The 12070-nt window shown below is 39.9% G+C and overlaps 1 protein-coding gene and 1 long non-coding RNA gene across 3 annotated transcripts in view; one reads left to right on the top strand and one right to left on the bottom strand.

Annotated features, from left to right (window-relative positions):
• LOC137999597 (inverted formin-2-like) overlaps positions 1–2682 on the bottom strand; it is a 48377-nt gene extending 45695 nt beyond the window's left edge. The window contains exon 1 of one of the 2 annotated variants that reach the window (XM_068845417.1): positions 1953–2682. In XM_068845417.1, coding sequence (XP_068701518.1) covers positions 1953–2346 — 394 coding nt within the window. In that variant the 5' untranslated portion in view covers positions 2347–2682. The remainder of the gene's footprint in view (positions 1–1952) is intronic. The other variant, XM_068845420.1, reaches the window with a different exon arrangement.
• Positions 640–1477, top strand: LOC137999598 (uncharacterized). The gene is made up of 3 exons (XR_011122981.1): positions 640–696; positions 808–911; positions 1338–1477. It is a non-coding gene; the product is annotated as an uncharacterized lncRNA (long non-coding RNA).
• Positions 2683–12070: the final 9388 nt, after the last annotated feature.

The raw sequence follows: 12070 nt of genomic DNA, 5'->3' as shown, positions 1-12070 counted from the left end.
TAACTGCCTAGGTTCACATGTAACACAAGTAATGGAAGATTCACGGAAAATGGAATTTGAAATGTTCTGCAGTGGCATTTGAAGGTAAAATAGGTATTTGTAGACTTCATGTACTGTGCAAATAAACAAGTATCTGTTCTCCTCTTTAATGGTTAATATTCCTCGGCAGGCCTCTCACCGTTCAGAGAGTTTGCGTCCACATTTCTATCTTCTATCTTTATCAGGCTAGAGAGCGCGAGGGATGTGAGTCAACATGCGAGCCATGCAAGTCAACATGCAGACAACGCAGTTTTTGAAAGCTAACGGTTTTGAATGGGTGCTTAGACAAACACTCTTTATTAAAATTAAATGCGAGACTCGCATGGCTCGCTGGCTCCCAAATAGATATCATTAATTCTTGGTTAGGGTCAAAAAATTTTCGTTTACTCTTCTGTAATGTTGTCATAATCTTATAATAATCAAACGCTGGTTATTACGTTCCTCCAGTATTACACATAAATCTATGCGAAAAAAGCCGTCAATGTTGGCCCTTTTGACTTTAAAACAAATCCATTTTCTGATGAGACTGGAGGAAGAGACACCCTGGTAACGAGCTCGTATTGTCCGGATGTCCATCTTCGCTTGAGTCTTGAGTCATTGGTTCATCAGTAAAAACGTCATGTGATATTGAAGGAACATTGCTGTGCGTGCCCGAATGTAAGTGCTGCTCAAGTTTGAACTTCCAGGAAGTCAGTGAGTTTCACGTTGGCATCAGTCAAATTGCTAAAAACTCCCGCCTAATCATTTCTAATCGCATATCGAATATAGCAGGCGGAAACATCACCGAAGCTGCTCATTGATGAATGGAGACGTAACAGATAGCTGGTTGGCAAACAATTGGTTGACACATGCACAGACTACAATTGTGTAATGTAAGAAAATGCCTGTTGTTTTCGTCCATAAACCAGGCGGTGATGTCCACCTATAGCATATTTGACTGTTTTGATAAACATCTAAAGAGAAGTGGCCCGGTTGCAGTGATGATAACATGGTTCAAATTTCGATTCCTGACATGACGGGAGGTTATTTCGCCGCGATTCTATGCAAATCCAGCGTGTGTGCGAAATCTCTTGATGATAATTTGGGTCTAATTGTAAAGTAACTTATGACCTATGGGATCCTACACAAGCTCGAGTGCACAAACAAGTTTGTTAAACAAATGTAGAGAGTTTCGTTCTCTAACAGTAAATACTTTCGTACTGTTCAATACTCCTTTTTCAAGTGTACTCTGTAGTCGACCGCGGTGATATTCGGTTACGTCTGGTTCTGCTTCAATTTTCATTTTCGCTGTTTTTCAGGGGTGAGCCCACAAGCTTGGTAATGTAAATAGATACAGGACATTGATAATTGCGGCGTGCTGTTTTCGTGATGTGTTTGGACACACTTGACCAACTTCAGCCGTTATGCAAAGAGCCTGTGATGTTTTTTCGCTAAATAAGTGGTATTATGAAACCCTCTAGAGAGAGGATAAGTTGGTTGAATTGTAAATTTCTGATGACCTCCTTAAAATAGGTTTTTTATTTACGTGAAATTATATGAAACGAATGAAGAGACCGTGTGCCAAGAATTGCAAAACAAATAAAATCATGAAATTAGCAATGAAAAGATGCTAATTCAAATGTCATCAAGTTTAATTTTACAGTCAGTCAAATGTAGTACTGGAGTTGGCAACCATATTTTGCGCACCCCGGGTTGAAAAACACATTTTCCTTTCAGAAATTCCTAACCGAAAATTTTTAGGGTTAAAAGAAAACCCGTTTTCGAGCCATGCTCCGTTAGAGTGCATTCGACTCGAGAATACCACTCCACTAATTGGCCCATTTTACGTCAGCGCTGTTTAATAATCTTAGAAATCAAAAATTACTTCTTCATGCGAAACGGTAAATAAGAACTCAATAAATTTTACTACTCACCAGTCCCGAGATGTCTCGTTAAGGAAGAGTCATTCGCCATATATTCCAACCCGGTAACATTGTTCATAACAGCTTTTATGCATCGAACACACTCGAGTTGTAAAAAAGCATCGGAAAACTTGCCCAGACCACGCTCGCTAAGTTTCTCGAGTACTTCGAAAAGCGAGCTCAATCCTCCAAGCTCTAAGAATTCCGTCAACCACTCTTTCGAACAAATTCCTAGTTTTGCCTTAAGGCTTGAGTAAGTTTTGAGAGATGGGATTCTCACGAACTTTATGAAAAGCTCAGGTTCAACAGCATTTAAATTTTGAGGTATTCCATTTCCTCCAGAGTCTTTGTCGTCTGAAACTCCAAACCCAGCTTTCGAAGAGAGTTTTCTCCAAACTTTGGACATGTTGATAGTTAAAGTCGAAAAAACTGAATGAGAGTCTGATAAATTACCAACGTTTTCAGAACTAACCGAGATAAGTTTGTTTTCCTTTTACCGCCCCCTTACTTCCCGTGTTCTCTGCCAAATTATCCAGTATTGTGACGACTCCGTGACCTCGTGGTCGAACAGAGTTAGTGGTTATTCTAATGACTACAACCTCAACAACGTCACTGTTCACTTTAAGGGATCCACGTTGTCACGTCTTCTTTGGTTTCACCGTTTTGAATCTACTCTTAGACGGGTCAAATTCAGACTTGGTGGGAAAAATCCAGACTGAGCACGAGCAGAAATATTGCCAGCAGTGAACTGAAATTTGCCTTTTAAATCTTATTTTGCCAATGTGAGCACGTGTTTGTCTCATGGCTTAGCCCCTTTCATTTGGAGTCGCTAAAAAAAACATGAGGTTTACATTAAAAAGGTTTACTAAAAAAGTTTGCTGATGATACCGACCGCGTACCAGTCATTCAAAGTTATTATCGTATTTATAATCATTATGATATGAGTACAGGAGGTTTTCACGTGACGTCATCGCCGCCATGTTGGCGGACGAAAACAGAAGATCTCTCATTAGATTCTTTTGTTCATCCACTGGCAGAAGTCGTATATTTCTCCATTGTTATTAGTGTCTCTAGAGGCTTGTTGAAAACGTCCTATTTGGGTTTCTTCCAAACTCGCCACTTCTCAGGAAACTGTCGTTACAACTTCCCAGGCCAAAATCGACTTAATTACAAAACGTAGATAACATCGTCGCAGTTAGATGAGCAACTTCAAGCGTCGCAAAGGTGCTGAAAATCCAGGACCGTCATCCCGGCTGAACGGATTCATACCTGCATGGATTTTTTCGGGCGTTCTTACGCAACTTTCCAACTATTCATTAACGGGTCTTTTGAATTTGAAACCTAATTTCGTTGAGTTTTATATGCTCCAAGTTAAAATGTCGATGTCACAGCTTGTAATGAAAAGGAAGAAAAGCGAAATCAGAAACAGAAAAATCTCCAGTGAAATTCAATATAATTTAAAATCATTATGATATGTGTTTTCATTTGGGGTTGCTTCCAAACACGCCACTTGTCAGGAAACTCGGTCAAAATCGCCCGGGGAGTGAAGGGGGGGAGGGGGGGTGGGGGACACTCCCATATAAAAATGACATGGGTGCTCGCCGGCAATTTTGAGAAGAAACCCCAAGAGGTACCAAGATCCTGTCTTGTGGCAGTGGCATGAAATTTTTTTTCACCCCAAAGAGGCACCAAAGTATGGGTTTTAATTAGACAAAATTAAAAATTAGTTAATTAATTGTCAAATTAATGTCTCCTGTCATAATTTTTCGGCGCAATGCCCTAAAAGGTACCGCTAAAGCTCCCGCTGTGGACCTTTTGAGGCTGAACACCCTAAGAGGTACCAAAGCCGCTTTTTTAACCCCCAAAAGGTACGACGAGCACCCCGTCCTTTTCATTTGGGAGTTCCCCCCCCCCCTCCCCCCGGGGAAATTGACTTTCTTAGGCCTATTCCAAACGTCGTGCTACTGCCGTGCCGAACTCAAATGAATTTGGCTTGGCAGTGGCACGACGATGGTACGGCAGCGGTTTCAAACGTCGAACAAATACAGTCACGCCAAATTCACAAGACAAAACAAACCATCCATCCAGCGTAACAGTATGCAAATAATGCAAAATACATTAAATTAATTGAGTTCGGCGCAACAATAGCACGCCGTTTGAAACCAAGTCGTGCTACTGCCGTGCGGCACGGCAAGTCCTGCCGTGCTAAGTGGTCGTGCCGAACCTAAGTCAATCGACTTCCTTAGGCCTTTTCCAAACGGCGTGCTACTGCCGTGCCAATCTCGTTCGCAGAGTCTTCGTTCCCCTTGACCAGCGGGTCGGGTTACGAGAGACCGGCTGGTCAAGAGGAACGAAGACTCTGGGAACGAGATTGCTGCCGTGCTTAAAATCGAAATGACAATTTCATTTGAGTTCGGCACGGCAGTAGCACGACGTTTGGAACAGGCCTAATTACAAAACGCAGTTAACAGGGCGGGAAAATGTTTGTCCAATTTATTGACCTCCTCTATGACAGGTTCAGTCAAATATTGACCAATATTGAGCATAAGATCAGTTATCGTAGCAAAAACGCCATAACAGGATAACTGTTATCGGTTGAAATTTGTTTGTGTTTCCTTGAACAGTGAAAACTCACAAATACAGACTTTAAACTCTCGGGAATCGTATAAGGGTAATTTTATTCGATCTGAAATTAATACAAGAACGTATTACAAACAAAAAGATTTATCAGGTCAATTGAAAGAAAACAAACGAAGCAAATAACTATGATAATCAGCAAAATCAAAGAGTAGATATTACATTCAAGTGACCCAAGCTGTCAATGTAGTCTCACACGCGACCTACGCGAGATTCCAAAGGAAACCTTGAACTAACAGACAGACGGGATAGCCATAAACAGGAAAGCCAAAACTAAATTGATTGCTCCACGTGTACTGAAAAAGTATTAAACTCTCTTTCTTTCTCAAGTTACAAATCCTATCTTATTACAGATCAAACTAAACTTGATTTTCTAGCCGATTCACTAAACATTAAATCAGTACAAAGTTAAGTGTCACGCTATCTTCGTAGCACTCATCGAAACAATTCGTCCAACCAGTCTTGCACAAATTAAAGAGACCATATCCATTTTTCTTCGTGTTTGTTTTTGTTTTGTTCTGGCTTTTATTACTGAACAGTTGTCCAAAAAATTGGTACTGGTGACTGGAAAAAGAGTTTAGATGGGTGTATACTGGAATATATAAACTTTCGGCTAAATGTTTGGCTTTTTTCTAAGCTATCAGTTAAAAATGTTTTCGGCCAAAAACTCAATTAATCTCCATTAACAGTAACTTGATTTTCTTAGCCAGCTGTTACAATGCTCCACTCGGTTAGGAGTAGGTCAATTTGTTAGGCTCATGTGTTCCTGTGAAGGACTCGATGAACGACCGTAGTCAAGAATTGAAACTGAGTGCATTTTGCTGACATACAGTATTAAGTTTGCAAGTCACGGTTTTCGTTGTTTGTTACTCTGAATTCCAATTGCGATTTCTGTTTTGATTTGTCGACCCCGTCTGATTAAGAATAACACAGATATTGATTGTAAATAAATCTCTCCCCTGAGACAAGATGGGCTGTTAGAGTACGATCACTGGAAATAAATTAAAACCCAGCCTTAGAATTCATCACAGCCTAGATGCATCGAAGACCTTCCACTTCTCTCTTTTTTGGTAGAAAAACATCAAGAAACTTGGTCAGATTTCGCTCGCTGAGATTTTCCAAAACATCGAACAATGTTTTCAGTCCATCGAGCTCCAAAAATTCTCTCCGCCACTTTTTTGCGCACTTCTCAAGTTTTGCATCTAGGTTTTTGTAAGTTTTGAGTCCAGGGTTTCGTAAAAATTTGATAAAAAGCTCGGGTTCGACTTCTTTCAGGTCGTTAAAAATCACCGTAAACTTCTCTTGTTGCTGTTGTCACGTTTGAGAAGCAGTCCATCCAGTGTTGCAAGTTTTCTCCAACGCTTAGACATCTTAACAATTACCACTGAAGAAAACGTATTTTCCTTTTTCTAGCTTGACTCGCTCTTTTAATACAACTTCCCGGCTACTTTAAAGGTTCTAATATCTGCAGATGAAATCAGGTGTTATAATTAGCAAGTGAGTTCTGTTGCTTCTCCCGACCTAAATATAGACATATGTAAAACGAGCTTCAAATATCAAGAAGCTCTATGTTTCAAATTCAGAATAAAAGATCTTGATTAACTGTCGTGGTGTTTTGGAACCCGAATTTAAATGGAGTAGAATTTCTATCGACATACGTCAAAAGACAAAACATTGCCTTTACGAGTCTTACGACCAACTTGGGGCTGTTCTGGGCAATTGTCAGAAGCCTCATTTCGGGGATGACAGGTACAAGACCTGACTAATTATGCTATTGGCACTCTCTCGTCCGCAGAGGCTCCTTTACAAAAAGGCAAACGAAACAAATTAGAAAGAAAGAAAATAGGCACGCATTGCGTACATGTGGCAGTGCAGCAATACAGTGCTTTATTCCATAACTTTCAACTGAGCTGCGTTTAGTCTTCCAGGAGATTCAAGTTGTCTTTACGTAATATGTACCTCTAATAGTACACGATATTGTTTTGGTACCGTATATCATTATAGTGCCATGTGTTAGGTAAATAGCCGGGCCCTGAGAAGACATGTGGTTACTAGTAAATTACTGAAACCAAAAATGAAAGGGAATCGAGATACATTGGCTTCGAGGCTGACATGTTGATCATTTTTAAGTTCCCTTACAACGTCTTTTTCACCACAAGTTTACGCGTGTACTCTGAGCTTCTGACAGCTTTTCAAAACGTGAAAACCTGTCCGAACTCAAACTATACGAGTTGCTGTGTCAGAGACATAGGACCGAAAATTCTATTTTAACGCTCAAAAATGCGAACTAAGCAAGGAAGAGATTTTGTTAGCCTGCCTTATGCAAAGCAAATATTGTAATATCTAAGTAAATAGATATTGGTAGACAGGTTTGAAGAAGAGCAGAAGGAAGTTTTCAGGAAGTGTTGATCGAGAATAAAATATTTTGCCATCAGCAACAAAATTTGCGACATGAAAACAACATAAATTTTGAACCACGAATATAAAACATTGCCATCAACAACAAAAAAACCATTTTGGGAGAGTTTTGCTACGTTCAATTTTTCTATAATGATAATTGTACTTTTGGCTGCTGGAAAGTGTCGTCGAATTCAGCGGCCGCCGTAATCAAGTCATCTGGCGTGTTTACTAACAACTCGCGACACAAAGGATACATCTGAGTCAAAATGATGACAAGACACAGGGTTTTTGTTTTGGTTTTTTTTTTTCAAGTGTTATAAAGTTTGACTAGAAATGTGCAAATTCAACACAAAGGTCACAATGGCCCAACTCTTGAGGTTGACCGTTAATGTTGTTTCTGCAAAGTCAACGAGAAACTATTTCAAAAAAAGAAATAGTGTTTCGTTTCCGGAATGACAAGTGCAGGAGAAAAGATAAAATACTGTAACTTGTGGGCCACTCGGTCTGTCGGTGAGAAGCCTGTCAAGGAATATTAACCATTAAAGAGAAGAACAGGTGCTTGTTTATTTGCACAATACATTGAAGCATAAAGTCTACAAATACCTATTTTACCTTCAAATGCCACCGCATTACATTTCAAATTCCATTTTCCGTGAATCTTCCATTACTTGTGTTACATGTGAAGCAGGACAGTTACCGGTACTAGATTTAAAGTAACTGGTTCCTGGTTAACCTAATTTATTACTACGACTCACAAGTGCGAAGACTGTTTACATTACTCATTAACACGAAGAGAGATAGCTTTGGATTTTTCAACAATATGTCGCTTTAATCTGACCCAAAATCATTCAGATAGTCAAAACTTCATATTTATGACCCATTTCCCTCGCTCTTGTGTTTGTCAGCAGTATTATTTGCAATATTACAGGTTCACGTGTTCACAAGTTTGTTTTTACATCTCATAGATGTTTAGATGTTAAACTCTGTTTGATTGGCCACTCCACCTTACTGTGTAAATAGTTCACCCTGAAGTCAAAATAGCTACGTTTCGTTTTTGAGAAAACGAAACATAAATTCATTCTCCCAGAGGAGGTTACTTATCACCAGGTAATTCCATCGCTCTGGAAATATAGCAGCTGCTTTATAGACCGAATGCATAAATGGCGGCCAAAAAAAAGTTCTTTTGTTTGTGTGCTAATTAGACTCACTAGCCTCGCTCTCAAGCAATATTTCTTTTGTATTTTGTCCATGTAAACGAGGCTAGTGAGGCTAATTAGCAAATAAACAAAATAATATTTTTTGGCCGCCATTTATGCATCCGGTCTATTGTTCATCAGCATCACAAATTCCTTCCGATTTCCGAGTCGGGGCTCATTTGTTTAAAATACAAGCACGCTTCCAACAGACCTGTTAATTTTCGTGATTTATGTACTCGGTGCGGGCCTATTGGCACCACGGACTTACACTCTTACACTCTTACAATCCGGTGACACAATGTGTAGTGCACTTACAGTGATAAAAAAACAGCGCGCCACTAAATTTCGCTTTCTCTCTCTCTCTCTCTCTCTCTCTCTCCAGACTTCTCTCCGCTCTGTATCGTGAAGTGAAGGAGGAAGAAGGCCTTTGCGGAGGAGAGAGAGCTATGATTCATGAAATTTGTTCTGTCGCAGTAACTCGACAGTAGTAGTAGTAGTAGTAGTAGTAGTAGTAGTAGTAGTAGTAGTAGTAGTAGTGATGAAATGGTGTATGAAATGAATCATATGTGAACTGCGGATATGAAATCAAGTGAAGCTATGATCTTCGCAGTTATGATAGCAATTTTTGCAATTGCGTAGAGAAGCCTGAAAAATTCAGGACTTCAACGGGGTTTGAACCCGTGACCTCGCGATTCCGGTGCGACGCTCTAACCAACTGAGCTATGATTTCACATCCGCAGTTCACATATGATTCATTTCATATACCATTTCATCATTGATTCATTCCTCACGGGACCATTAGAACCCACAAATGACCAGCTCCCAACGTCAGTGGCTTCATAGCTCAGATGGTTAGAGCGTCGCACCGGAATCGCGAGGTCACGGGTTCAAATCCCGTTGAAGTCCTAAATTTTTCAGGCTTCTCTACGCAATTGTAAAAATTGCTATCATAACTGCGAAGATCATAGCTTCACTTGAGTAGTAGTAGTGTTAATAGTAGCCGTAAAAATCGTTAATTTAGGTTCTAAATTAACCATAAAAACTTTTTTAAAAAGTCATTGCATTGATACCTCAGTGTAAAGCACCATCACTACGGTTATTAAATAATGACATGAATGTTTTAGGTTGATGTAGACAATCAGGGTACAATTACCTGGGTCATCTCGAAATACTCGTTAACCACTAAAGGTCGAAACACGTCGATTTAAGGCTAAATTGGTGATCCCCAAAATTATAATTATACATTACACAGTTTCCGCGTTACGCAACTTTTTTCGGCATATCCTGCACGTAATATTTTGTGGGTGCTTTTTGCTGCTCACAGCCTAGTTGCAATTGGAACGTGATTTTATCCCATACGTTAGGTATGCAAAACACAGTAATAATTATACCAACTACTGCCTTTATTTGCGCTTATTTTTGTCTTAGTTCTTAAATGTGTGTATCTGTTGTTATTGTTGTTTTTTATTATTTGTTGTAGTCGCTACAATTCTGTATAATTACCTCTCCTTAGCTAGGGGCTAATTTGAAAACTTTAGTTATTTAGCCCCTAGACACCTTTAAACTGTAAAAGTATAGCTTTTCTTTTCCCCTTTTATAGCTCCAAAATTTCTTTTAAAGAAATGCAACGCTAATAGTAGAAAAAGGTGTAATCATAAAGATTGTTGTTGTTGTTTAAAATACGTTCCTTTGCCATCTCGTATAATCTCCCAGATGAAGTCTGTGCGATCAGATTCTGCATGTTGCTGTGTGCTGCTTACTAGGCTTTACTTCAGAAAATGCTTAAAAAATACAAATGAAAATAAAAACCTAATTACAACTAGTGATTATTCAGATTAGTGAGTAGTTGAGGCGGCCAGTTTAACACACTTCGACGATGATTTTTACTCCTCCAGAAGAGTGCGGAGGATTATCACGCAAGTGTTCCTTCAAATTGACTTATTTTCTTTGGAAACTGATGGGTCTGGCCGGCCAGTTCTGACAAGAGGAAAGCGGCCTAGGTTTTGCTAGTTAATTCCGCAGGTGTTCGAGTTTCACAGTTCCGCAGGTTAGTCCTACTCGTCTTGGACATCATTATGGTATCTTTATTACCGTATTAAAGTGATCCAATTGGTCCCTGTTCTCCTCAATGCGTTCAGTAAAGCTCGTCCTTTCTGTCGAGCCCACCGTATGTTGACCATGCTATGCATTTGGATATACAGGCGCCTGCTCTTACCTGTTGTCTCATTGTTGTCTCTCGTCAGTCCACTGACGGTAAATAATGGCTAGTGCTGTGTAGTGACGACTGAGAACGTGTAGTAACGAAGTAATATAAAGATTTAGCCAAGCCTAAAAGTGAAGCTCCCGTTTCTCACCCCCGAAAAAGCAATATAGTGTTTATGGAAATAATTATGCTTCTGCATAAAGTACAAAATTAATCGTTATTAGTGTGTACAGCTTACAGTGATCAAACAGAAAGTGTATCTAATATGTTGTTTGCATTTGCTTTTCTGGCTGTAAATTACTTGGATGTTTAAAAGCGACGAAATCGCCTAAATCAGCTAAATTGCATCGCACGGAGCAGTGCGTGTTCCTAGTAGGGCCGTACGGCTTTTCCCGACCCTGCTCGCGCTAATGCGTACAGCCCATTTCCATCAGTAGGGCTAACGCTCACATGGTTCATATGGGGTGGAAACTTAGCCCTTCACATCACACTCTAATCAGTTAAGTCTCTTCATATATAAGTGCTGCACGGCCAACGTTTGCAAAAACGTAATCCTTCCTTGTACTCTGTACATGTTAATTGCCGTGACTTTAACATCTTCAGTTCCCACGGCCTGCTCCCGTTGATCTGACCCGAAGGTCGTGGGATCAATTCCCACCCTGGACAGAATTTTTCTCTGTCCTTGTGTGGGCCCATTTCCATCAGTGGGGCTAACGCTCACATGGTTCATATGGGGTGGAAACTTAGCGCTTCACATTACACTCTAATCAGTTAAGATTTTCCCAATAGTTTTGCAATGAAAGCGCGTTCGGGGCCGTACGGGCCATATTATAATTAACAATTAGACCCGTAGCCCGCAAGGGCTACGGGTCAATAGCCCATGAGGCGAAGCCGAATGGGCTATTGACCCGTGGCCCGCAAGGGCGAAGGGTTTAATTGTTTTAGTATCACCCAACTAGTTGGACAGAAAAGGCAATACCTAATAAAGTTAGCGAATGCAAGTTAAAGAAATATTTATTTGGCCGAAATAAAACGACAGAAAGCGTCACGCTTTTCGATACTCGAGGACTATTACTAATAGCGTATCCAATCAAAATGCAGGATTTGCATTAGTCCACTAGTTGGGTGATACTAATTAACAATTAGACCCGTAGCCCGCAAGGGCCACGGGTCAATAGCCCATGAGGCGAAGCCCCAAACTACTTCCCCACCAATGCAGCACCGCAGTTTCTTTAGAAACTACCCCCTTCATTCATTTATTACTATTAGTCCTCTAGTAGCGTAGCCAATTAAAATTCAGGATTTGTATTAGTCCACTAGTTGGGTGATACTAGAAACTTACCTGAAAGCTAACCGTTGTAAGTAATAGACGAGTTCACGCTCTTGATTGCATCATGGGTAATCAGGGCAACATGGCGGGAAATTCAAAGGTTTGTATGGAAATTCAAAGGAAAATATACTGTACATTACTCTACTTTATAGACTTTCGCCTTCATAAACCAAACAAATAAGTTCATGTTCACAACTGAGACAAAGTAGACTTGGTATCCGTTCTTTGGAATTCCTAAATATTGCTTTTTTGTCTCCATACATTCTCTGTAATTTTGTGCCTTTGGAATTACAGGAAATGTGTGGCAAAAACTTTTGTTAATAATATAATTTGTACAATAGCCATTCTCTTCAAACTTATTCTA

This window comes from Montipora foliosa, chromosome 4 (genome assembly GCF_036669935.1).
Source record: "Montipora foliosa isolate CH-2021 chromosome 4, ASM3666993v2, whole genome shotgun sequence".
Taxonomy (NCBI): domain Eukaryota; kingdom Metazoa; phylum Cnidaria; class Anthozoa; order Scleractinia; family Acroporidae; genus Montipora; species Montipora foliosa.
This window is presented reverse-complemented; position numbering and strand designations above follow the sequence as displayed.